General features: G+C 39.0%; 1 protein-coding gene across 1 annotated transcript in view; it reads right to left on the bottom strand.

Annotated features, from left to right (window-relative positions):
* Positions 1-26,391, bottom strand: part of CFAP299 (cilia and flagella associated protein 299) — a 512,688-nt gene that overhangs the window by 72,055 nt on the left and 414,242 nt on the right. The window contains exon 4 of the mRNA XM_053594869.1: positions 3,805-3,947. Coding sequence (XP_053450844.1) covers positions 3,805-3,947 — 143 coding nt within the window. The remainder of the gene's footprint in view (positions 1-3,804; positions 3,948-26,391) is intronic.

Genomic DNA, 26,391 nt, shown 5'->3' with positions numbered 1-26,391 from the left:
GGCTTTTTTTTTCTTTTCTTAACTTGAGAATCTGCCAATATGTTACCAGAATGCCTTCTTAAGAATGCACTTAAGTACAGGATAAGTGCTTATAATTCTAACTTCAGGGGTTTGGAACGTTTCACATTTTAATAAAACAGACAATGGGACTTCAAGGGAAATTTGACAATAATGCCTTCCAAAGCTTTAGTATTTAAGGTCATTCTCTGGTCAAGGGCATGAATATTTCATGGGATCTCTGAAGAGAAACACTGAGAGAAAATTTTCATTTCCTCCCGATCCTCCTACCTGAGGAATGAGTGGAGTTCTGCAGCAGACCTCAGATCTGTGCTCTGCAGCACACAGACAGGGAAGCAACCAGACATGGGACATAAACGCTGAAACTCAGAAGAGTGTCCTGGAGGTGAGACGTGAGTCAGGGTGCCCAAGAACTTGCTCTTTCTCATCACTATTTTTCTTGTGAGCTTTGGCAAAAGGTTTACTCTCCTCCCTCAGACAGTAACAATAATGTTGCTGTACCTAGGCTATGAAGCTGTTGTAGGGGAGTGTGAAGGAACTTGGTAAAAAAACTCTAACAAGGTATCCACTTACAAAGTATTTATAATTGAAAATAAGGTAGTGAATCTTAAAAGCAGAGTCAAGATGGAATCTGAGCTGCCAAGATGATCAGGTTCTCGGGCCCTTTCTTCGTAACAGCAGGCCTGTTAGCATTTGTACTTTCCACAGCAAAAATGCAAGGTAGTATTCCCACCACAGAAATAATGTTTGTGTCAACACAGAATAACACAGCATGCCAAAAGGTAAGTAAATAGAAAGATAATTTATGAAATATTTTATTTTAAAATTGTTTGCTTTAGTTCGGAATCAAACTAAGTATGGAACTACATATGCCAGAGGGATTTTTTCCCCCTCTAGTTAACTGCCTAAATGCATTCATTCTAGGTAGATTAAAAATATAAAATCAAGGGCGGTGCCTGTGGCTCAGTGAGTAGGGTGCTGGCTCCATATACCGAGGGTGGTGGGTTCGAACCCAGCCCCAGCCAAACTGCAACAAAAAAATAGCCAGGCGTTATGGCGGGTGCCTGTAGTCCCAGCTACTAGGGAGGCTGAGGTAAGAGAACCACCTAAGCCCAAGAGCTAGAGGTTACTGTGAGCTGTGACACCACAGCTCTCTACCAAGGGTGATAAAGTGAGACTCCGCCTCTAAAAAAAAAAAAAAGTATACACACACATATATATAAAATCAAAAGCAAAACTATAACACTCTGTGAGACAGTATCTTTATGACCTCTGGAGAAGTAGGAATTAATTAAACACAACACAAAAGTGCGAGCTGCAGAGGCAAAGGTCTAGTCTGATTAAAGTGACAGTCAGAACGTGTGAGCTCTGGCCATCAAAACCAATGGAAGGGAAGTGAAAGAAGACTCATCCACTGGAAGACAGTATTTTTCAACATGTGTAAGAGGAAAAGGTTTAATCAATATTCAAATTAAATAAAAGAATCCTATAATCTATAAGAAGGAATAACTTAATTGAAAAAAATAGGAATAAATCTTAGTAGGTACTTTATAGAAAGGAAAATCTGAACAGCCAATAAAAGATGCCCAACCTAATTAGTAATCATGTAAATAAGAATTAAAACCACAATGGGAGATCATTTGTAACTCACCACAGCAGGAGAAAAATGTTCGTTAATAATATCTTGTGTTGGTGAAGATAAGGGTGAGCCAGGTTACTTGTGGAGAACTCTGCGTGCATATAAATCCATACAACCACTTTAGAAAATAGTTTGGCATAAGCTTTACACTCTTTTGTGCTTCAAGCCTTGCATTTTTCATAAATTAAAAAAAAAACAATCAAATATTTTGTCTTTCTGCATGAATATTTTGGAGTAACCAAATAAGGGATAAGGAAAAATCATTTTCTCTGAAAGAATTATATAGTTTAAAAATGCAGGTGAATTATAGAGTTGGAAAATCACCACTGTGTAACCCTGAGTAAAAAATATGTATGTAGCTTTTATTAGGAGATGCTGAAACCATGAGTAATACTCGATGGGAAACCTTATAATGGTGTGATCAGACTGACCCCACCTGACCCCACGAATCGAGCTCAGTAAATCTAACACTGGGGCAACAGGAAGTATAGAGCCCCACATATTAAAAATTCTTACTTAGAAAAGCCCTCTTTTAATACAGTCAGGTTATAGGGAACAGAGGGATAGAAGTAGGAGTGTAACAACGTGAGAGTGATCCATCAAATTCAGAATGTGAGAGATTTCAGGACAATGTCCTTTAGTACCTGGTTCTTCCAACAATGTAATTGCATAGAAGGTTAAAAAAAAGGAAGGGGATGGTTAAAAGCAAAAACAGTGCCAGATATAGAATAATAAAATACAATGTTATTTGAATTTCAATTGGTCAAACCAACCGTAGAAAGATAATCAATGAAATATGATTAAGAACTAAGTAGGTATTAGGTGAAGTTAAGAAATGATTTTGGTAGGTGTGATAATGTCATTATGCTCTCCTTTAAAATGACATGTGAAAAAAATCCACACTGAAGTGTTTTTAGGTGAAATGAGACACCCTATATTTGATATAACAAAAGGAAAGCTGTGAAGGCAACAGAATCTCATGTTTTTAATAAATTATTAGTTATAAGAGTGGTGACAGAGAAAAAGAGAGCTGGGATAACATCGAGATTTTGCCTTCAGTTTCAAAGATGGTGTCATTCATAAGTTGGGGGTAGAGAAGCAATGGAAGTCTTCAGTGATTAAAATAAATTTAATTCTGAACGTAAGTTTTAGATGTCACCAAGAACTCATCTGATGCTTGGAGACATAAAGTATCAGTGCAGCCATTGCATCTTTGTGCAATTTCCAGAAGTTTCCTCCAGCAATACTCAGGGGTCCACCACAGGTGCAATGAAGATGTCTGGATCCATCTTTGGGGGTGGGGGAAAGTATCAGCAGAACAAATAAAACCCAAAGGGCAAAAAGACAGTGGCAGTAGAGATTATTGCAAGAGAAAAGTTAAATGATATGCTGTGCATCTGGGTTGAATAGGAAAAGAGTGAGTCTGTTAACATGGTGATGGCTTAGAAAGTCCTCAGAGAACAGCAATAAAAACAGAGAGAGGATGGCAGAAGTTTCAGAGGGGAGACGATCGTTCGCAGTGTCAGACACTGATGTGAATGAAGGCAGCGGTGGGAGTTATACGAGAACGCTGCTACTCTGTTGAGTTCTATGGTCAGTGAAAGATGGAGTGTTTAGCTCGAGTGCTGTGAGGAAGGGCGTCAAAGAACCAGTCTGGGAACAGGCTGGCAGTGCAGAAGATGTCCTGGGTGATGGGATGAGAGCACCAGAGGAGGGGATCCCAGAATAGGACAGAGATGAGAAAAATGAGAGAGAGTTGGTTAGGAGACAGCACTTGGGCTAGTGACCAAAGGAAAGGGGGCTGGGGAGGGACATGCTAGCCAGGCTGCCCCTGAGGCTTCTAGGCAGAACAAGTCCCAAGGGGTCCAAGACCCTGCTGAGGTTAACAATTTTTAGGCTCTACTTATTATTTAAAAGGAATGTTACTAAGAATTTATCTATCTCATCTCTGAAGAATCTTCTTTCTCAGGCTGCTAAAAGAAAATCGTAACATCTATGCTCCTTCTTGACTTATAAAACTTATTTTATATTCATAATCAGTTTTATGACATTCCTACTACATATACATGAGCATTTGAGGCACAACGTAGAACAGATAATAAAAATCTTTCATCCCTGTGGGAGAGTGCGAATTGTATGTCATTTACCTCATGTCCGTGGGCCTTGGAAGAAGTCTTTTTTTCCCGTTGAAGTAGACTTCGAAATCTTCGGTCTTCAGCCTGTGGGCGTAGTCGATGTACCCCGACACCTCCTGGCCGTGAGTGTTTCTGTCCCGAATGAAGATCACAGACTGGAGGCAGAGAAGAATGGAGAGGGGAGAGAGTAAATGGATAAAAGCCACTGTCCTCAGTAATAAAAGCTGTAAGTACTGACTCTAATACGGTAGGCAGTGTTCCAAGTGCCTTACGTCTCATCCTTGCAATGGTTCTAGCAGGCAGGAACCTTTATTTTCTTCTGACAGATGAAGAAAGCTATAGAAAGCCCAGTGAGCACGCACATCATAGCATTGACAAGTATTTTCTCTAACAATATCAGTAAATAACTCTCATAGACTTCGTTCTGAGGCTGGACATCAAGTACTTGAAATATATTCATTTATTGCTTTCTTTTCAATCCTTCTGTCCTTTCTTTCATCATTTTAAGGTTAAAACAACTGAGGAACAAAGAGAAGAAATACCTCCCGCAAAGTCTCACAGCCAGGAAATGCCAAAACTGAGCATCAGGCTCGGGGATCTGACACGGCATCCTTCTTTTCCATTTGAACTCTTACGTATTTTCTGTTCCTGAGATATAAAGAGGTCCCTTCATCTCATTACCATAAGAGTCAAAGACTCTCTTTACAAGATTAAATCCATACAGCAAAATTAGACAGCAAATCACCTTCTTTACCATGTTTCTCATTTATAGTAATTCCTTCACAAACACCACTGAGCACCTGCCCGCTGGTGGGCACTGTTTTAGAAGAAATGAACACAGTGGTAAGACTGTCCCAGTCCTGGCCTCTCCGAACTTGTCCCGGCGCGAGGGGAGATGATGGACAACAGGCGTGAGTTCCATAAACCAAAGAAAATGAATGACTAGTCTATGATTTGGGGCAGTGAAAGCTACTCTATGTAATCAGAAAGACTTGGAGGAGGTGACATGTAAGCCATGACTTAAAGCATGAGAAGTAAACCATGTCAAGTTGTAAAATAGAAGCAGACCCATCAGGCAGAGGAAGCCGCTGTTACAAAAGTTTTAAAGAGGAAACGAGGAAAAACAAATGGAGAAACTCTCGCCTTTTGCCTTTGAAACCAACTCTCAAGTTCCACAGAAAATAAGAAAAAAGGTGGTGGTGGTGGGGGGGAGCTCACTGTAGTTGAAAAGTTCTTCATGTATTTATTCGCAAATCTACATCAAAGTACACATTTTTTACTCCAAAGCTAATTCTATATTGGAAGACTCCATACTTCTTCTTCTAAGGGGTCTTTTTCTCACTCAGTTGTGGGAAGCACTAATATGGGTGGCCTGAGATGCCAGGACTTCCAAAGGAGAGAGCTCAGAAAGAGTGAAAAGATTCTTTTTCCTCTGTATCTAAGAAAACATGTTGCTAACAGTATCCCAGTTGAAAATTGAAAGAAGAGGCAGACAGAATACAATTAGTTTTTAGTCTTCAGAGACATTTTATCTTGTCTGCCGGCTCTGGTGGATTAGCACTGGAGCTGAGGAATTCTGTGCTGAGGATTCTCAGACAAGTTCTTGGTTCAAGGGGAGAAGGGCTTGTGGTGCACGAGTCATATGTCCCACAGCTGGAGCAGGGGAACAAGTATCGATTTCTCTGCGCTTTTAGCAGATTTATTTTTTCGTCTCTGCAGCACAATTTCTGAATGGATAGTAATACAAAGAAACTTGGTGAGGCTCACACTTCAACCAGTGCCTGGCATTGCTGCCCTGCTTAGAAAAGATCAGCTATAACTATCAATGTTGTATGTGCAGGGTCTAGAGGGGTGGCGGCTTTTCATTATCAAGGCTGCTCCTGATGTTAGTTAGACAAGTCATAATGAAACAAAGAGGACAAAAACGGTCCAAAGCAAGTCCTCAACTTTCAAAGTGGAGTCATACTAACAGAAAAAGCAAAATCCACCCCTCGACCCCATGGCAGATAGACCAGCCTTATTTCTCCAGCAGAATGGAAGATGATATTGTGACTGACCTTCCTGCTAAAAATAAATAAAAATTCTGGATAAAATATATAAATAGTTATAAAATGCATTGATGCCTTGGCAAGGAAAGGGAACACTCAGAGTCCAAAAAATAAATGTAAGCAGAACCCAGAGAGGAGAGGAGAACCATAAAATCATCTTTGACCTGCAAAAACTTGCCCAACTTCAAGGAATTTGAGGAAGGATTTCACAACCTTGTGGGGTGAGGCAATAAGAAAAAATTCCAGCTTTCAGCTACAGAGGTTAATAGAATTAATTGAATCAATTTAAATTTAGGAAATAAAAAAAGAATGAAATTATATCTTTACTTGGTCCAGAAAAAAATAGGATTATACCAGAAGTGTACATTCAGAGAAATTTTTTCCCAGTATAAATATTCTTAGACCAAAAAGCAAAAAAAAATGAGGGATGTTAACAACAGACTGTGAAAGAAATTATACAGGACGTGTTTTGGGCAAAAGTGGTTCTAGCTGGAAAGTTGAAGATGAAAAAATAGAATTATAATCAAAGAAAGTAGTAAATACATAGGTAAATAGAAACAAATTTGACTATGTTAAACAGTAATTATGATGGCTTCTCAAATAAAAAAAGAATAACTTGACTGAAATGTTTGCAACATAACTTGTATATTTGGAGGGATTGATAAGAGTTAAATTATTAAAATGCCCTTGAAGTTTCCAGAACACAAGTAGACATATACATTAGAGTTTGATATGTATGTGTGTATAAATCTAGGGCCAGCATTAACAAATAGGAAATAGTTTATGTGACCTTTAAATTATTGGAGGAAAAAATAAAATGAGAAAAAGTAAATTAATTAAACAGAAGGCAATGAAGAAGAGGAAAATATATAGAAAAGGCAGGATAAATAAAATACATAAAATGTAATGGCAGTGTTCTGGGAGGAACGGGGGTCCTCCTCAAATTTAAATGTTGAAGCCCTAAACTCTAGTACCTCAAAATTTGACTGTGTATAAGATAGAATCTTTAATGATGTGATTAAGTTACAATGAGCCTGTTAGGTGGGTCCAGATCCAATCTGACTGATATTCTTTCAAAAGAGAAAATTTGGACACACAAAGAGATCCCATTGGGGCACGTGGACAGAGGGGAGACCAGGTGGGGACACTGCATAGGCCGCCATCTACAAGGTGAGGAAAAAAGTTCTCAGAGGAGCGAACCTGTGGGCACCTTCAACTATCTTAGGCTTCTCGCCCCTGTAACTGTGAGAAAATAAAGTTGTGCTGCTCAAGCCACTCAGTCTGAAGCATTTTGTTATATCAGTTATAGAAAACTAATATAAACAGGAATAAGTTAAAATATTTAAGTAATTATAATAAATATGAATAGTCAAGTATTTAAGATAGAAAACAAAAGTTATCGGAGTGGTTCCAAAAATATATGATGCAAAATATAAGGATACTAAGAGGTGAAAGTTAAATGATGGAAAATATCACATATATAAACTGTACACACACACACACACACGAATTTCCACCCAAAAGGGAGGTTGCTATCAGTATGTGTATAACTATTAGACAAAATTGACTTTAATTCAAAAAGCCTTACTAGAGATGGAGAGTCACTATATAAGGAAAGTTCAATTCATAGAACATTAGAACAATTCTAAACTTGAATAAAACTTTGAAAGTGTCGTCTTAAAATATTTAAACCACAAATTGTTAAAGTTACAAGGACTAATCAACCAAGCATAATCACTGTGGTAAATTCATCCTCCTCATTCAATTCTAGATTCAGCAGAAAATAAATACATGCACACTATAAAATTAATATGGATTTTTAAAGACTTAAACAACCTAAACACAAAAATGCTACTTAGACCTGGGCATTTGGCTGGTTTAGCTGTCTGGAAGTCTCTCCCTCCATCCTGTTTCTCCCTCAACTCTGCAGGGCAGCAGAACAATCCCTTCCTGCGTGCAAGTGTCCAGGTCACATGCACCTGCTCCAGGCTCTCATATCTGCCCTGCACATTCACACCCAGCTGGTAAGTTTCATGTAAATACTGATTTGTTCCTCAGTGGAAATTATGGTGATTCATCATTTTACCTATGATCTTTTACTTTCAATGGAAAAAATGCTAGATTAAAATCTCTGTAATTCTAAACCTAGGAAACATGATCACATGGAGCTGTTTGCACGCAAATCTGTCCACAGTGAATGTAAATTTCTTTGTTCACGTTTTTCCAGACATGGCAATATACATTAAAACGATTAAAAAGGTTTTTAAAAAATTTTAGTGAAACAAAAACTTGCTAAAATGAAACATCTAATATATAAAATTAAATTGACTTTCTGAATTAAAGTCAATATATAAAATACTTCATGAAATCCTTTGGAATTTTGGTTAGTATTATTAGTGCATGATAATTGCTGATAAATTGTCAGAAAATTACAACTCAACATTTACCTTTAGAAATACATCTTTATGAACCCAAACCTATACGGTATAGGGTTGTCGGGATAGAAGAGGTTATAACAAGGTGATATTAATGGGACAGAAGAGGTGAAAGGTAGCTGTAAAGAGCTTGAGATCTAGTCTACATCCTGCTGTCTTTTTGTGTGCATGTGTGTGTGCATGTGTGTGTGTGTGTATGTGTGTAGACAGTCTACAAATTAGAATGAAGTTAAACAGTCTCAGCTAATTAACATAATGTATCTATTTGAAAATATATGTTTTCTCCAAAATTAATAGTAATCATCCCTACTATAAATAATGCATGGAATAATTCATTAAGAAGCCACTATGCTCTGTGCAAAGTATTAGGAGTTTTACCTTCATAATCTTATTTAATCCTCTCCAAAACCCTATAATCTCTAGAAAACGTAATCATCTCCAAGAATAAATTTCAATGACTTCTATATGTTTTGAAGAATCCTCTCTCTTAACTATTTGACTATTTTGAATTGTTTTCCAGAAATGATGCATTTTCTGCAAGAAAAAGGAATGGAAATTCTGAAGATCTCAGGGCCCAAGTGTGACATATTTACGTAACTGAAAGTTTGTTACTCAGAGTCTTCTATAGATTTAAGAATAATTGAAAATGTTATAAATAACTGTTTAGGTTGACCTAGTAACATGTTTGTCTATCGCTCAATGACTCCTTTGCTGAAGTCTAGTTTAACAACATAAAATTCATCCTAAAGCTTAAGCATGTAAGTTACTGCTTTTTAGCAAATTTATAGAATTTAGTAAATTTGCACAACACAGCCCAGTTTTAGGATATTTTCATTGGCCTAGGAGATCACTAATGAGCCTTTTAGCCATCCCACTCCCCACCCTCCACCCCAGGCAATCCCTAATCTACTTTCTGTCTCTGTAGACATATTTTTCTGGATTTTTCGTATAAACAGAATCATACAATATATAGTCTTTTTCATTCTAATAACATTTTTTATTACAGTTAATTTCCCAAAAGACACATGAAAACTATTTTTTTATACATGAAAAGGCTTTTAAAAATGATGATGGTATGTTTATAGAAGGAAAACTTCCAAAATTCTCAATTTCCTTCAATAAAGATCTTTAATCCCCTCTAGAAGTCAAGGTACAATCAACAAAAGTAGTCAATGAATGAGGGATGTTCATTTGAAGCTGTGAATACTAATCTATGTTACTAGCTACCTAAGCCCCAAACACTAGTTTTGTTTAATCACTGAAAAATAAAACCAAGAAAACCAAGGAAAAAGAAATACAACAGCAGGCAATTGAGAAATGTGGACATATATTTATTCCTGATTTTGAAGTGAGGACTCAGACACCCAGGAGCATGTGGCATCTGGGATTTTTCTGAGATAGTCTGAGGCCTCACAGCTGAACTGTTGTGAGTAGAAAAGGCTTTGTTAGGTCTTCAATTGCATATTGGAAAAAGATGAATTAAAGGGAAATTTAGACCATTAATAGGTCATTTGGGTCTTTGGCTGCTTGTCTTTTCCTAGCTGTGGATTAAAATACAAATTGGTATACATGTTGTAAGGTGAATACATATGTTGCCTGATTTTTCTTGCCAAGTACTAATGAGGAGGAATAAACCCGATACACTGAAATGGGACTTTATGGACAGTGACGCCAAAGTCACTTAAAAAGAGACTTACTGAGCAGTACGTCGCTGAAACCCCATGTCAGGGGAAGGAGAGTGGTCAGACAATGTCACGTCCCTCTGCCACCCCTCGGACGCTGTCACTGTGCTCTCAGACAGAGACAACGAAGGAATTCTTATCTGCTAAAATTGTAAAACTCTAGAATACTGTTATGAAATTTTCTGCCTTTTTTTCCCCCAGAAAATAAATGACTTTGCAAACAGAGTCTAATTTCTCTAGGGACCAACGATTGTTTTTCTAACATTTCAAAAGGTTGTCATTATAAATTTCTTTGAAACAAGTTGCTTTCTAAAATTTTTATGCTGCTTATTATTTTCAAATTCTATATCCCCTTATTCAGTTAAGATACATCTATTTTCACTATTCACACAATTCACAGGGTTGTATTTAAGACAGTTATTTGCCTTTCCTATTTGAGGTCTAGGTTTAGAATAAGCACATTTTCATGTCCACATCTATCTCTTTGGCCAAAGCAGGTTGCAGGTCAGCTCAGATTCATGAGGCAGGCGGGGAGAATGACTTTCCTCTCTTGATGGGAGGCACTGCCCAGTGTCACTGCCAAGGGCCATGGATTAAAGACTGGGTGAATAATTGTGGTCACTTAGAATCTAAGAGTTTTGCATGTGTCTGGCAGGTCCATTTTGCAGCATTTCTGAGGAGAAATCACTGATTTTATTTTTTACCCAGTTTATAAAAGACATTTGAAACCACATACTTGAAACGGTAATTTTACATTCCAGTGAGGTTAGGAATAATTTAATAATATCTGGTCTCATCATTAGCATCCAAAATGTTCTGGAAGTTTTAGCAAATGAAAATAATGAGAAAAAAGTACATAAGCCTTAAATACTGGAAAGGAGAAAATAAAATGATCGTATCAGTATATAAACTGGCACTATGAAATAAATTCACTATGAAAATCCAAGTCGATGAAATGAAAAACTTGAGACACCTCAATGATTTGATTCAATATAAAATATCTGTGCAAAAAAGATTGGTTTTACACTAGTGATAATCCATTGGCTATTGTATGTGCAATCTTTGCATTGTTTTTATTAAAATTATAAGAATTCTCACCAAGTATTTTATATAATAATATATTTTGAAAATAATACAGAAAACTAAATGAAGAGAGGACATTGCTGAAGAAAAGTTATAAAATAAATGTTTTGACATTTTAAGCAAAATACCAACAGGGTATTTTTAGTTATTTAAAATTATCCTTGAAGATTAAATGGTAAATAGTGTCTAAGATGACTTTGAAAAGGAGAAATAAACAGAATTTTCATTATTAGATAAAATAAAGCTACAGTAATTAAATCACCTATCGTTGATACAGTGATAGATGGACAGAGCAAGTAAACATGCCCAAGCATGCGGATGTGTGTGTGTATCATATACCTGCTTTCACTGGTGTGTTATTTTCTGTAATTGCTAAATTTTCTTTTTTTTTATTGTTAAATCATAGCTGTGTACATTAGTGCAATCAAGGGGTACAATGTGCGGGTTTCATATACAATCTGAAATATTCTCATCAAACTGTTCAACGTAGCCTTCGTGGCGTTTTCTTAGTTATTGTACGTAGACATTTGTATTCTCCCTTTAGTAAGGGAGGGGGGAGGTTAGGGAGGAGGGAGGGTATTGGGTGCGGCCGCACCGACGATGCATCTTAGAATGGGTACAGGCGAAACTTACTAAATTTTCTGTAATGAAAATGTGTTCTTTCTTTGCACATTCCCCAAATCTTGTCTTCACACACCAACTGTCTCTTATGGTTCTAGCTCAGATACTCAGTCCAGCTCTTTGGCGCCACTAATCCATTACCCACTATATTTCACTATTAATTGTTCTCTTTGCCCATTTTCTTCTTCGTTAGGCTTACTTTCCATGGTGACGGCATTTACAGACGCATCCTCCTACTGCCCTCACTGAAAAAGGCCAACAGTGTCTCAACCCAAATTTCCTTTCATTCTGTTTTTGCAGCACAACAACTAAATTTGGCTGGAAGGAAAGCTATCATGATCGATCCCCCTACAAATTAATTACCATAAACTCACATGGATCCATAGCTCTTGTACAATAATTGTCTATAATATTTTCTTCCTTTTTCTCACACTCCTAATATTTAATATCTTCTCTCTCATCAAATTTTCTTTTTTTTTTTTTGTAGAGACAGAGTTTCACTTTATGGCCCTTGGTAGAATGCCGTGGCATCACATAGCTCACAGCAACCTCCAACTCCTGGGCTTAAGCGATTCTCTTGCCTCAGCCTCCCGAGTTGCTGGGACTACAGGTGCCTCCCACAACACCCGGCTATTTTTTTGTTGCAGTTCGGCTGTGGCTGGGTTTGAACCGGCACCCTCGGTATATGGGGCCAGCACCTTACCGACTGAGCCACAGGTGCCGCCCATCTCTCTCATCAAATTTTCAAAATGCTTTCCAACAGTATATTTTCTCTTTGAAAATACAAGTAATCAGAACAGAACCACTTCACCTTCCTCCCATCAAATCTATGTATCCGCCTCTTTCTAGATCTGTGTTCTTCATTCCATCTTGTTATGAGAGCTTTCACATCCAAGTGTCTCTGCAAGACCAGCCTCTTTTTGTGCATGTGATCACATTTCCTCTTTCATTACACTTAAGACACTGATTTTTTTTTTTTTTCATTTTTGGCTGGGCCGGGCTTGCACCCCCATCCCCAGTGTATGTCACCAGCGCCCTACTCCTTGAGCCACAGGTGCCACCCAAGATACTGATTTTTTCCTTTCTGTTATGAGCATGCTGTAATGTCCACTATTTGAAAAAGCAACAGCTAGTTACACTAAGGTCCAAGTTTCTGCTTCTCTTTACACAAGAATTCTTAATAACTCTTCAGTTGTTACAACCAGTCTTTCTCCTGTAGCACTCTACTAAAATAGTTTTGTTTCTTACACCAACTATTTCATATTTCCAAATTTTAAGGTCAATTTTAATTTTTAAATTTTATTTGAACTCCCAGAAGCACTTGACATAATAATTCACCTTCTCTTTTGAGAAATATTTTCTTCGCCTGGCTCCAGTGATACCAGACATTGCCAATCTCCTCCCGCTTAACCACTTTCTTTTCATTGTCTCCTTCCCTTTATCCTGGCCTCTGAACGTTGGAGTACCAGGCATGGTTTTCATCTTTTCTTTATCTGCATTCAGTCATTGGTTGATTGATCTTATCTAATTTCATGGATTTAATTCTTACATTTTCATGAATTTCAAATTGTTTATACAGAGGGTGCCAAAAAAATGGAAACGCATTTTAAGAAAGGAAAAAAACTATATTAATATTGTAATACTTGATATATTCTCATAACAAGAGATGAATACAAATCTCATTGAGCACCTCCTATAATTGCAGAAGTCAAACATGACTTGAGTATTACAAATTTAATAAAGTTTTTCCTTTCTTAAAATGTGTACATATTTTTTTGGCACGCTCTGTTTTTTTCCTCTTCTTAGAGGTCTTATAGCCATCTCAAACTGAACATGTCTATTATTAGCCTTTCCATTTCCTGTCTGACCACCTTGACGACTCTTCTCTCCGAGTAGCAGCCAAGACCATTTACCTCATTTCTCAGGGCAGAACCCGGGACGCCCCACCTGATCCCGACGTTCCATCACACCTCACGTTCATTCTAATCCATTGGCAAGTTGTTGCCTCTACTTTAGGCATGTACGGTTTGATCCTTGCTTATCTGTCTAACCTTAATTCTGACTATTTTCCCTATAACTCGCTTTACCCCAACTATACTGGCCTTCTGGTAAAATTGTTAATTCTGACTATTTTCCCTATAACTCGCTTTACCCCAACTACACTGGCCTTCTGGTAAAATTGTTTCTGCCTAGGGCCTTCTTTGTGTATTATCTTTTTTTTTTTTGCCAAAAATTGATCTTTCCCTGGCATTTGAAAGCTTGGCGCCTCACTTCATATAAGTTTCTGCTAACATTTCACCCTCTGTGATATCTTCCTTGACCTCTCTAACTAAAATAGCACACAAGTTCCAGGCACCATCGCGTTGCCCTGTTACGTTTTGCTTTGTAGCAGTTGTATCTTCATGGTATTGATTTTCTTATGCTTTACTTTATTTTAAAATTGTCTTTCTCCCTCCCTGGAGCCCCACGATCATAAATGTAGGGCGTTTGTGAACTGTATTGCACGTGCTGTCAACAATGTTTGCACAGTGCTCAGTAGCTATTTGCTAAGTGCGTGACTTGATGACAGTCCTAAGGTACATTTATCAAAAGGAAGGGAATAGACAATTGTGCTTCATGTGGCTGAAGCTTTGCTAAGATTAGGAAAAGAGAATTGGAAACATTGGAAATATTGTCAAGAGCATTTCCAATATATGAGATGATGAGGCCAGCTGTAATAGACTGAAGAATAAATTGGGAAATGAGACATTATAATATCTGATTTAGGTAAACTTTGAGAAATCTTTCTGCTAAGAGCAAGCAATGAATGGGTTCTAGCTTCCACAGAGTATGGTGGTCGGAGAATCACTCACATCGGTCAGGCTTCCTTCTCTGCTTTGATTTATTGGAAACATAGAACCAAATTTTGCTTCCCATGAGAAAAATTTTGTGTCCAAAATTCTCTACTGAATTCACCTTATTATATTATTTTCCTCTTCTCTCTCTGATTTTTTTCCTCTTGATTTTATTCAGTGGTTCTCTGAGTTTATTGTACACAGAAATCACCTGCAGAGCTTGTGAACACAGGTTGCTGAGCTCCACCCACAGAGTTTCTGAGTCAGCAGATCAGGGGTGGAGCCCAGACATTTTCTGACAAGTTCTCAGACAATGCTGAGTCTGGTGACCAAGGACACTGCACTTTGAGAACCATAGTTTTAACTGTAATGTAAACACATTTGGTGATTGGTGTTGACTCATAACAGGACAAGAATGAATAAAAAGGAACTGAAGGAGAGGAATGCCAAGGCAGAAAGGAAGTCTAAAGATACATCAACAATATTTAATAATTAAAGAGTCCATTATCTAGGACTGAATCTAGCCCATTATCTAGTCCATTATTCTGGGTCTGAATATTAGGGGGAAAGGCTCTGATACGGTGCCTTTAACATTTTTCTTAGAATTGCCAGAAGCTGAAACCCATTCTTTAGCACTAACACATATTTAGTACCACAGTCGTGGGTCTGTGATAAACACCAGCTGAACCTTCCTGACAAATTATATCGCTATGGTTTTAGTGACAGCAGTTCATCTGTGTCCCCACCCCAAGATTACTGTAACCAACATGCGGCTGCAAATGCCCAGAACTTCTTCCATGCTTTTAATTCCCCACCTAGGCAATCATTCTTCCCAACTTTTTCTTCTTTCTTCACTCCAATCACATTTTACCCCCAAATTTTCACAAATGTAAGATCAATGTGAAATAATAAAATTTACAAGTGCCTTTCTTTTTTCATCTATAAGTACCGCAAAACTTTGAAAGGTTTAAAATAAAGAATTTTCTTAGAATCACAGGAAACTTATGATGAAACTTTTACAAAAAACTTGTTAGAGTCTGGCTGATACTAGACACTTAATAAATATTTGTTAAAAGAAGGAATAAACTAGTAAATGAATTAATAAATGTTTTAAAGTCTTCATTCCTGACTCTTTTTTAAATATAGGTGCTCCTTAAATTGGCAAGACACTATTTTCCTAGACAATGTCTTCAGTTACTACTTACATACCAGAAGCTTTCAAATCCTTCAGACTTCAGACACCTCTAGATTTCAGGTGTCTCCCTGAATTTCAAAATCTTACGTGTTACTCCATCATTCTAACTGAATATACTCAGGGTATCCTGGTTTGCAAAACCATGTCATCATTCCGTAAATTTGACATTAATTATGCTTCCTACGAGAGCACACAGTGTCAGCATCAATCAAACCATAGAAGCTTCTACATAAACTTTTATTTGTTACCTTGCACATTTAATCAGTCGCCAAATTCGAATTTTTACCTTCAAGAAATATCTCAAAGCATCTGTTTGCTTCCTTGATTGTGCCAACATTCTATTCCAAACCTCATTATTTCTCTGCTGAACTGTCATAACTGCTTTCTGAGACATTATTCATTGCTTATTCCATTTGTCTTCCAAATTGTCTCAGAATTTCCCCCTCTAAAACAGAAATCTGCATCTAATTGCTCCCTGTTTTAGCTAGTGGGGTTCTGAAGTGCAACCTCTGTAGTTTTGCAGCTTGTCCGTGATCTGCTGCCACATTACGATGCCAGGAGAAGTCTTGCCTACCCCTTTTATTTTATTTATGCTTATTTTATTCAATAAAGCATTCACATGTTTTCCAAAACCCAAGAGCTACCTGGAAGCTTACAAAGAAATATACTACTACTTTTTTTTTTTATCTTCCCTGATCTTGGTACCTGTTCCTCAGAAAAATCTCATTTAACTCTTAACTGTTTCTAAATAACATATTAATGTTAATATTTCTTAATATTCTTTTTGTTTCTACTTTTTACTCTAAATAAAAGTAGATGGCTTCTATTATTTTTCTTCTTCTCTCTCTCTCAAATCATTACCTAACTTTTCTCCCTGCCATTCCCCACAATAGCGTTACGCCATAACATTAGTTAAATGATGTAAACATAATCGTTTACAGTTTTAGTACCTTGTAAACATTAGTCACAGCTGAACTTCAGAATCAGGTCAAAATATTTACTTCTTCAGCTATGATTAAATTGTCTTTCTTCAAAACTTTTTATTTTCCACAAGGTTAATTGCCTTACCTTTTACCTCTTTGGTGTTTTTTAAGTTTTATTTTGACTTTAACTGACAGACGATGATTATACCTGTTATGGGCACAGTATGATGCTCTGATGCTGGTACTCATTACGAAATGATGAAATCATGGCAGTTAGCCTATCCTCCATTTCAAATGTTTTTTATTCTTTTGTACTGAGAAGGTTCATAATCCTTTCTTCCAGCTATTTTGAAATATACAATACAATGTTGTTAACTATAGTCAGCCCACAGGGCAACAGATTATCAGAGCTCACGTCCTCCACTCTGACTGTGACTTTGTACCTGGTGACCCTTTACCCTGCACCCCTCCTCCCTCTATGTCCTCCAGCCTCCGCTGGAAATTCCGGAGTGGATTAGGGACAGGTACATAGAAAACCAAGGGGTTGAGCGTGACCTCACACAAGTAGAACTATAACTCTTCTCCGTGCACTCATCATAGCCGGTCCGTTTTAATTTTCTTAGAGATGTGCCCACAGGAAGTCACTGTCATCTGTTACCTGAACTTGATTCTTTTTTAGGCTTCCAAAAGAATTAAATGTCATTCCGGGAATTCTTTTAACCATCATCTTGAGAATTTCTTCTGCTCCTCATCTGAGCTCCCACAACAGATTTTAATATAGGCATGCATTAAATGCATTTAATGACATTTCTGTCAACAGGGCACTGTGCACAAGGCAGTGGTCTCATGAGAGCAAAATGGAGCTGAAAGATCACTATTACCTACAGATGTCTGCATGGTCCCATCCCTGCATAGGTCTAGCCTTGTGTCTTAGCTTAAAGGTTCTATAATAAAAAGTTTAAAAGAAAAAAATTTATAATTTTAGAAGTGTAAAAATGCTTACAGAATAGGATATACTGAAAATATTTTTATACAGCTATGCAATGTATTTGTGTGCTGGCTTATAATTAAAGAGTCAATTTTTTTTATTTTTATTTTTTTTGCAGTTTTTGGCTGGGACTGGGTTTGAACCTGCCACCTCCAGGATATGGGGCCAGCGCCCTACTCCTTTGAGCCACAGGCACCGCCCGAGAGTCAAATTTTTTTTCAAAGTAAATTTTTATAAAGTAAAAGAGTGATACTAAACCACAATTGCTTTATTATTAAGAAGAAAAATACTTTTTAACAAATTTAGTGTAGCCTAAGTGCAGGGTTTGTAAAGTCCACGGCAGTGCAGAGGAGTGTCCGAGGCCTTCACACTCGCTCCCCACTCACTGACTCACATACAGCAGATTTCCAACTGGCGTGCAGTGGTGTCAGAGGATCTTAGGTGTGTGTGGTGAACATTTTTAAAGATCATTAATTAAATTATTTGCACAAAAGTTCAAAGCACAATCTGTATATTCTTTCTTATACACCAGAAGATTGTTTTTTTTAATCATCATAATGTGAGTGTGCCACGAATGTTTAACCATAGGTTCAAGTGTGCTGAGAGAGAAAAAAGATTGAAAAACACTGCCCTGGGGCAACAGCAGCCTGCAGCAACCACTTACGGAACGTGTTCTATACAGTCGTACCATGGTTAGATTTTCCTTAATTCTGCATGTTAATATATTTTCTATTGAATGAATGCATCTGTAACCCCTCTTATGTGTTGAACTGCATTTTCACGATTCCATTTCTATGTTGAAATATGTTTAGATACTTTTCTAGTTTGGATGTTTGTTTTCCCAAACCTTGCACTAAATTTGATCCCCAGCGTTGGAGGTGCGGCCTGGCGGGAGCTCTGGGGGCCATGGGGGCCGGTCCTCACGTGGATGGCTGGGCGCCTTCCCCACAGTAATAGTGAGTTCTCCTTCTAGTAGCTTGTGTAAGAGCTGGTTGTTTAAAAGATCTCAGGAGCTCCCTCCTCTTGCTCTTCCTCCATGACCCTGTCATCTCTGCACAGCCAGCTTCCTTTTGTCCCGAGTGGAAGCAGCCGGGCTCCCTCCCTGGGCTCAGAGGCTGGCCTCATGTTTCAGTACAGAACTGTGAGCCAAATACACTTTTCTTAAAAATTACCCAACCTCGAGTATCCTTTATAGAAACACAAATGAACAAGACAGACTAATACTAAGATTATGTTACAGTCGTCTAAAGCAGTGGGTCGTCCCCAACCTGATTGGCAACAGGGACCAGTGTCATGGAAGGCAATTTTCCCGCAGACCAACTCAGGTGGAGCAGGGTGTTTGGGCCGGGAGGCGGAGTGCAGGCTGGGATGCAAGTGACAGGGAACAGCTGTAAATGCAGATTACACTTGGTTGTTTGACCACCACTTACCTCCTGCCATGTGACACGGTTCCTAATAGGCCATGAACTGGAAACTTTTGGCCCCAGGGACAGGTTTTATGGAAGACAATGTTTTTATGGCCTGGGCATGAGGTGGTTGTAGAATGGGAGGGCTGAGGGATGGGACAAGGGGCAGAGCTGAGGTGGTGATGTGGTGTGGCCCAGTTCCTAACTGGCCATGGATCATGGATGGGTACAGGTCCACAGCCTGGGGGTTAGAGACCACAGGCTGCCAGTCCTCATTTTGGTAACACCCTATGCAGGGTTCTAGCCTGGGAGCAATGGACTACATCATCTAGGTTTGTACAAGTAAACTCTGTGATGTCACAGTTCTCAGAATATGTCCCTGACATTGAGGGACAAATGAAATGATTGCATTTCTATTTGTCCATTTTCTATTTTGTATTGTACTTTTTGAGGTCCTTGAACTCTGAAGAACATATCTGCATTGAACTTTGTGTCCTTAATATGTCTCCTAATTCTTGGTTCACGGTAGTGTGTTGCCAACCCAGTTTGGGGATGGAGGTGATTAAACCCAGGCCAAGAAGCTAATCTCCCTGAGAGCTACTTACTGAATCATGCTTCACAGAAAGCATCATCATGCAACAGAACAGTAAAAGAACTAAGAGCTAACATTTACTGAGTATTTACTACATGCCAAACTATTCTTTCACTTAATCCCGACCTCAGACAGAATTGTTAATTAATATTATTAATATTGTTTTACAGATGAGAAAACTAAATCATGAGGAGGTTAAGAGATTGGCCTGGGGTCAGATGGTTAGTGCAATAGTGAGCATGCCAACAGGTAACAGTGGCAGTATTTGTTTGTATACGCAGGGACTACTGCATGGTATTTAGGGACACCATAGGAATACTGCAGGAACCCGCGGCTAGTATTAATGAAACTGGCACCATCCCTGCCATTAGTATTCCTCTGACACAACTCCCAACAAGGAGGTTTTTCAGAATCAAAAGAGGACAGAGAGATTTGTGTAGATTACATGTATCCCAGAGAAGAACATAATCTTTATGTCAAGGGACATAGACAGCTGTAGGTAGTTCCACAAAAGAGAAGCACGGGGATAAATATACTACAGAGCTTCATGCTGGCTGGCCTCACTGGGGGCAGAGACTTCCACAGAGGTGGCCTCCTGGGGAACAGAGCAGGGTGGAGAAGGAGCAAAGGGATCTAAGGCTGCAAAACAAAGGTAGACATAGTTGTGATGCATGGATGGTACCTAAGTGTCTGGCTACAAAGCCCATGAGCTCACTACGGCCCTTAGCTGTGATACGTGGATGGTACCCAAGCATCTGGCTACAAAGCCCATGAGCTCACTACGGCCCTTAGCTGTGATATGTGGATGGTACCCAAGCGTCTGGCTACAAAGCCCATGAGCTCACTACGGCCCTTAGCTGTGATACGTGGATGGTACCCAAGCATCTGGCTACAAAGCCCATGAGCTCACTATGGCCCTTAGCTGTGATACGTGGATGGTACCCAAGCATCTGGCTACAAAGCCCATGAGCTCACTACGGCCCTTAGCTGTGATACGTGGATGGTACCCAAGCATCTGGCTACAAAGCCCATGAGCTCACTACGGCCCTTAGCTGTGATACGTGGATGGTACCCAAGCATCTGGCTACAAAGCCTGCAGCTCACTACTGCGCTATGCTTGTGGAGTGGTAGGCGGAAAGGGACGCTGTTTTCAGTTCAGACTCCAAGAACAAAGTGAATCTTTTAACCAAAGGGAATATTATTTCCTTTTCACCATCATCAATGACCAGACACTGATCTTGCAGGGGAACTATACTTGCTAAGGCGAATAGGGGACAATCTTGGAACCTAACAGAAAAAAGATGGCAGCGTTGTGCAGGGCTTCCCCGTATCAGGTGGGTAGACACTTGGCACTTTGCAGAGCTTACTGGTGTGTATCAGAGGGCTTCAGACACAAGCAAAAACTAAAAATCAGCAATAAGGGAGTCTGAAAGAATGTGGTCCTACCAGTGGGGTTAGAGCATCCCTACACAAACAGAGGACATGACCACCCAGAGGAGAATCTAATCTATCAACATACTATTTATGGGTTAAAACTGCTTCCTGAGTGAGGAGAAACTATGAATTGATAACTGAATCCTCTAATAGGCTTTATAATTCAGTGAATATGAATGTGTAGTTAATTATTTGTAGCTTCATTAAAATTAGCTTTGGCCAAACTCCAATATACACTTTCATTTTCTCTACATAATTATGAGTTTAAAACCCAACTATGTCTTTTGATATCGGTGCCTCAATAGTGTAGATCATATTATACTTAGAGGGGCTTGTTCAAGAATAGTTAAAGAGAGACCACTGTGGACCAAGTGCAAGGTGCTAGAGGAATAATATTAGAGAGAACAAGATCTTGTCCTCCTGAGTTTACAATCTAGTGAAGAAAACGGACAATTTCTCCACCTGAGAATATGGATGATGGAGCTTGGATTAGAACGCAGTAACCCGTGGGTGTTCCTCAACCATATGCTGTAGCTTCTTCTCATTCTGTATGCAATTTTTTTCTTTTTCTATGTTTAGCGGAAGATCCAGTCAAAGCCCCCATCTCTCCCAGCCCCAGGAGCCGTTCATCTGATTCTGCACCCAAGGAGAAGTGAGGAGTCAGGTTTCAGGACGTGGACCTAGCAGAGATGCTGGAGACAGTGCGTTTCTTTCCCTGTGTGGATTAAGCTGCTTCCTTTCGGCCTTAGAACATACCCTGACTTGTTTCTTGCCAACACTTTCTTCTTTAGATACTAAACAAAGGTTTGGATAAGAGCTTGGGTGAAAAGGAGACAAGCAGGCCTGTCCGTCTATCTGGAATGTCCCTACTCACTTAGGGTAGTATCTATCACAGGCAAAAGGGCACCTTCCGGGTGGTTTAGCTTAGCTCAACTGTCGGTCTAATTTGGCTATCATGACAAAGCTTCACCTAAAAGAAGGTATCGACTTGCCTAGGTGATTGTTTTATGGCCCTGTTGGGGAAAATTGCCATCACACAGGTTTTAGTTACCTGAGAATTCCAGTTCTGGATCAAATATAGTCTTTTTTTTTCATTGTTGGGGATTCATTGAGGGTACAATAAGCCAGGTTACACTGATTGCAATTGTTAGGCAAAGTCCCTCTTGCAATCATGTCTTGCCCCCATAAAGTGTGACACACACCAAGGCCCCACCCCCTCCCTCCGTCCCTCTTTCTGCTTTTCCTCCCCCCCATAATTCCACCTTAAATAGGACTTAAATTACTAAAAGTAATTTTGTAATTCTTCAATTATTTATTTGGTTACTAAAACTATTACTAAAAGACCTTCCTGTGATAGAAACTGCTGAGCCTGTGTGGAGTTAACTGCTCATCTGGGCAGCATGACAGGACAGTCAGAGATGGTGTTGGAACATCTGATTGAAGAACTGTAAAATGATACTTGCACAGGAATTTTTGTAGGGTCATCACTTTGCATGTTAGGATTTTTAAGATCAGGTGTCTACACTCCTCCTCTAGACAGGAGGAGTTTGTGGCTGTATTGCCAGTGAGACCACAGAGTCTAGGCCACTTGATTATTCAGCTAGGACTTCAGTGAAGATGCTCACCCCAGTCCCAGATGACACCCTGACACTTTATGTGACATGAATGCCAGTGAGCATGTCACGTACTCCACATATATTTAAGAAGGGCTTATTGTCAATCAGGCACGTGGGTGCATAGACCCCATTTCAGCCCTCCGCATTCTTACATTCTGATGTATAATTACATATTTATCTTTACTGAAAACAGTTAGTTGTCACGAGTGGTAGTCTTGTATAGTAGAGAGTCTTGGCTGAATGGCAGTGAAAATATCTACTCTCAGTTCCATCATTAGCCACAAACATGACCAGAGTTAAATAACTTAAGCTCCTTGTCACTAAATTTCCCCATCTGTAACACCACGGGGGCAGGATTGATGAGATAGTTGCATGATTCTTCTAAAAAGTTAAAAGGAAAAACCAATTGTTTGGAGGCTATTCTAGTTTGGAGTTTTCCAAAAATCCTGGAATAATTCTTGTGCTTAAAAAATATTAAATAAAAATAAGGTCATCTTAATCCTCTCCTTCCTTTGCTCATAAGTCCATAAGGATCTTGAAACAACTCAAAACTCTTATGTATCATGCTAGAAAAAAATTCAGAACAAACTCTGAGAAGAAGCATCAGATAAAAAGAACTTCCCTCAGTCCTGAAGTCTCTGAAATCCCAAACATGCAGGATGTGGTTTGAGGGCAATGTGCAAATAAAAAATCATGATCTCAAGATAAAAAATAATAAATGTGTATTTATCTTTGCTATCTGCCCACATAAAATACTTTTCTTATTAACCATGATAATTAAGCCAAAACAAACCAGTAGCATTTACCTTTCAGACAAAATGCCAACTTCTGGGTTTCCATTGATATCAGTTTAAGACATCAAATCATCCATGTCCTTCCTGACCGTGTAATTTGTTTACCATTTTAGTCATGCTTAACAACATGGCAAACATTTTTACAGACATGGTTGATCTTTACTTTATTAAATGAAGATTGAGCACACCATATACCATCAAGTTCAAGACACATATTTTCATTGTGGATAACATTAGTTTGAACACAGATCACTTACAGTGAAAACATGAAATTAATAAATTTCAATACAAATATTTTTCTTAGTAAGATCCATAGACTAATACATAATTTTTCCTATTTTTCTGAGTTAAGCTGCTGGAAGTGATAAGCCTTTGCATGTGGGTTTTCATAAAAGTGATCTCATTTGCAACTCACAACAATCTTGAAAGGATTGTGGAGTGGGGGCAACACTCACCATTAAGATATGCTGGGCTCCGGAATGGGCCTTGCTGGACCCCTGGTCATTTCTTGGCTGTCTGCTGGAGACTGCAGGGTCTCAGAAGCCGGGAGAACACATGGGGGGCTCCTGCAGTGCTGCACTGCAAAGCCACACCTGAGGCTTACATTATACTGAGAGACTACAGGGGGTGTTTGAAGATCAAAATTCCACAGAGACTATTTTTTAAAAATCATTCATTTCCTTCGAAATTCTTGTCAGAGAAAGCATGTAGTGTTAAGATAACCACGAATAATAGTAATTTCATTTGTATGAGGAATTTACCTCCTTAAAGTAAACTGTCTGCTATTTGCATGTTCCAGCCTTGGTGTAGCCCAGTAGGGCAAATAGGAAAGAAAGTGACATAGTGGCCACCTTACAGATGACAACACAGACCGGGGGCCAGCGTGGCACGGCCTGCCTGCTGCTAGCCATGTTTACGGGTTGGGGAGGCGAATCTCCTGACTTCCCAGTCCCTGACGTCTCCATCCGATTGAACAGCCTTTCTGTGCTCACTACTGGCCCATGAACTCACCAGAACAAGAGACAGCATTTCCTTTCCCCGCGTACTATGTGAGGGAAATGTGTGTTGAACATTTTTAAGGACATTCTGTACAATGACCTGTTCTTTTCTCAGTAAATGCTTCCCATGAGACTGATAATGATGGTGAGGATGAGAATACGACGCTGTTGATCGATTATGTAATGGGTACAGGAGTATAATAAGCACAAAAGGACCGTGAAGCAACATCATGTCTGTCATCTGCCACCGAGCAGCTCACGGTTCATAAGTAGGAAAATGTTTACTCATATAAAAGGCAACGAACAACGCAAAGCAGCTCCTATCCGCCAACCGAACTATGCACCAAATCAGGGATTTGTCTGTGGAAGAAGTGCATCACGATGCTCAGGGACAATAAGGACAGGCTGAATGGAAAAAGAGAATATAAGTGGCAAAAGTGGGTTGTGAGGAATTTATGAATTTGAAATAGGTAGAAGTAGACCCGTACCAAAAAGTCAGCAGATAAAAGTTGCTACATTTTTTTCTAATAAGCAAAGGCAATTAATCAACAACTTGTTAACAGTTGAATTTAATTAACTATTAAGGTGAAATACTTGTGACCTCTAATTTTAGCCATTGCCTTCCTTTAAATAGGTATTGGTAAAACCAACCTCTCTACCTCAGCTCGCCAATTTAAAATAAGAGTAGCATTTATCATTCGCTTCAAAAGAGAACACCTAACATGTTGCTAAGCAATATGTTTTTAAGTGATATTCCTAAAACTTATGATGCATTCCTAATTTTGTATCAATAAAAATAATTTCAGTATTAAGAACTAGTGGTTTATGGCCTTGAATTACATTTATCAGTATCTTACGAAGATAAAATATTTGGAAGAGTACGCTTGAAGTAAGAACTTTTATAAAAAGTGAGTAATTGGGTGGCACCTGTGGCTCAGTCGGTAAGGCGCCGGCCCCGTATACTGAGGGTGGCGACTTCAAACCCGGCCCTAGCCAAACTACAACCAAAAAACAGGCGTTGTGGCAGGCGCCTGTAGTCCCAGCTACTTGGGAGGCTAAGGCAAGAGAATCGCTTAAGCCCAGGAGTTGGAGGTTGCTGTGAGCTGTGTGATGCCACGGCACTCTACCGAGGGCCATAAAGTGAGACTCTGTCTCTACAAAATAAATAAATAAATAAATAATAAATAAAAAGTGAGTAACTAAGTAACTTTAGAAAATAAAGTCAGTTAATATAAAAAAAAATTTAAAAAGGTCTTCTTTGTTTCCTAAGAATAAAACATTAAATCTCCTAGATCATCGATACTAGATTATAGAAGAAGAAAGGCTATAGCAAGTGTAGGAGGCAGAGCCATGGCTCCTCAAGTGGTTGGGTCCTAATCTCTGGAACCTGTGTACATGTCACCTTTCTTGACAAAAGGGATTTTGAGGCTATGCTTAATGTTCTGGATCTTGAGAAGGAAAGATTATCCTGAATTATTGTCATCTGAAGAGGAGAAAACTCATTCCCAGTTGTGACCAGGGAGGAAGACGTGACTCCTGAACAGGGTCAGTCAAAAGCAGCAACACCGGCTTTGAGGACAGAGGGAGGAGCTGCAAGCCAAGGCATGTGTGTAACCTCTAGAGACGGACCAGGGAACAGTACAGAGAAAGGAGCTCAGTCGTGCTGACCTGTTGATCTTTAGTCCAGTAAGACCTATGCCAGAGTTCTGACCTACAAGACTGCAAGATAATAAATTGTGTTTTGTAAGCCAGTAGTCTTGTGGCGTTTTGATACAAGTAGCATAGAAAGCAATAGAGTGAAAAGTTTTAGATTACTTACTTATTTTGCTTACAGTATATATATTAGAAAGAGTTATCCAAATATTAGTTAAAAACAGGGATTATTGGGTGGCACCTGTGGCTCAAAGGAGTAGGGCACCGGCCCCAAATGCTGGAGGTGGTGGGTTCAAA

This window comes from Nycticebus coucang, chromosome 1 (assembly GCF_027406575.1).
Source record: "Nycticebus coucang isolate mNycCou1 chromosome 1, mNycCou1.pri, whole genome shotgun sequence".
Taxonomy (NCBI): domain Eukaryota; kingdom Metazoa; phylum Chordata; class Mammalia; order Primates; family Lorisidae; genus Nycticebus; species Nycticebus coucang.
The sequence above is the reverse complement of the archived record's forward strand: the minus strand, read 5'-3'. Positions and strand labels throughout refer to the sequence as shown.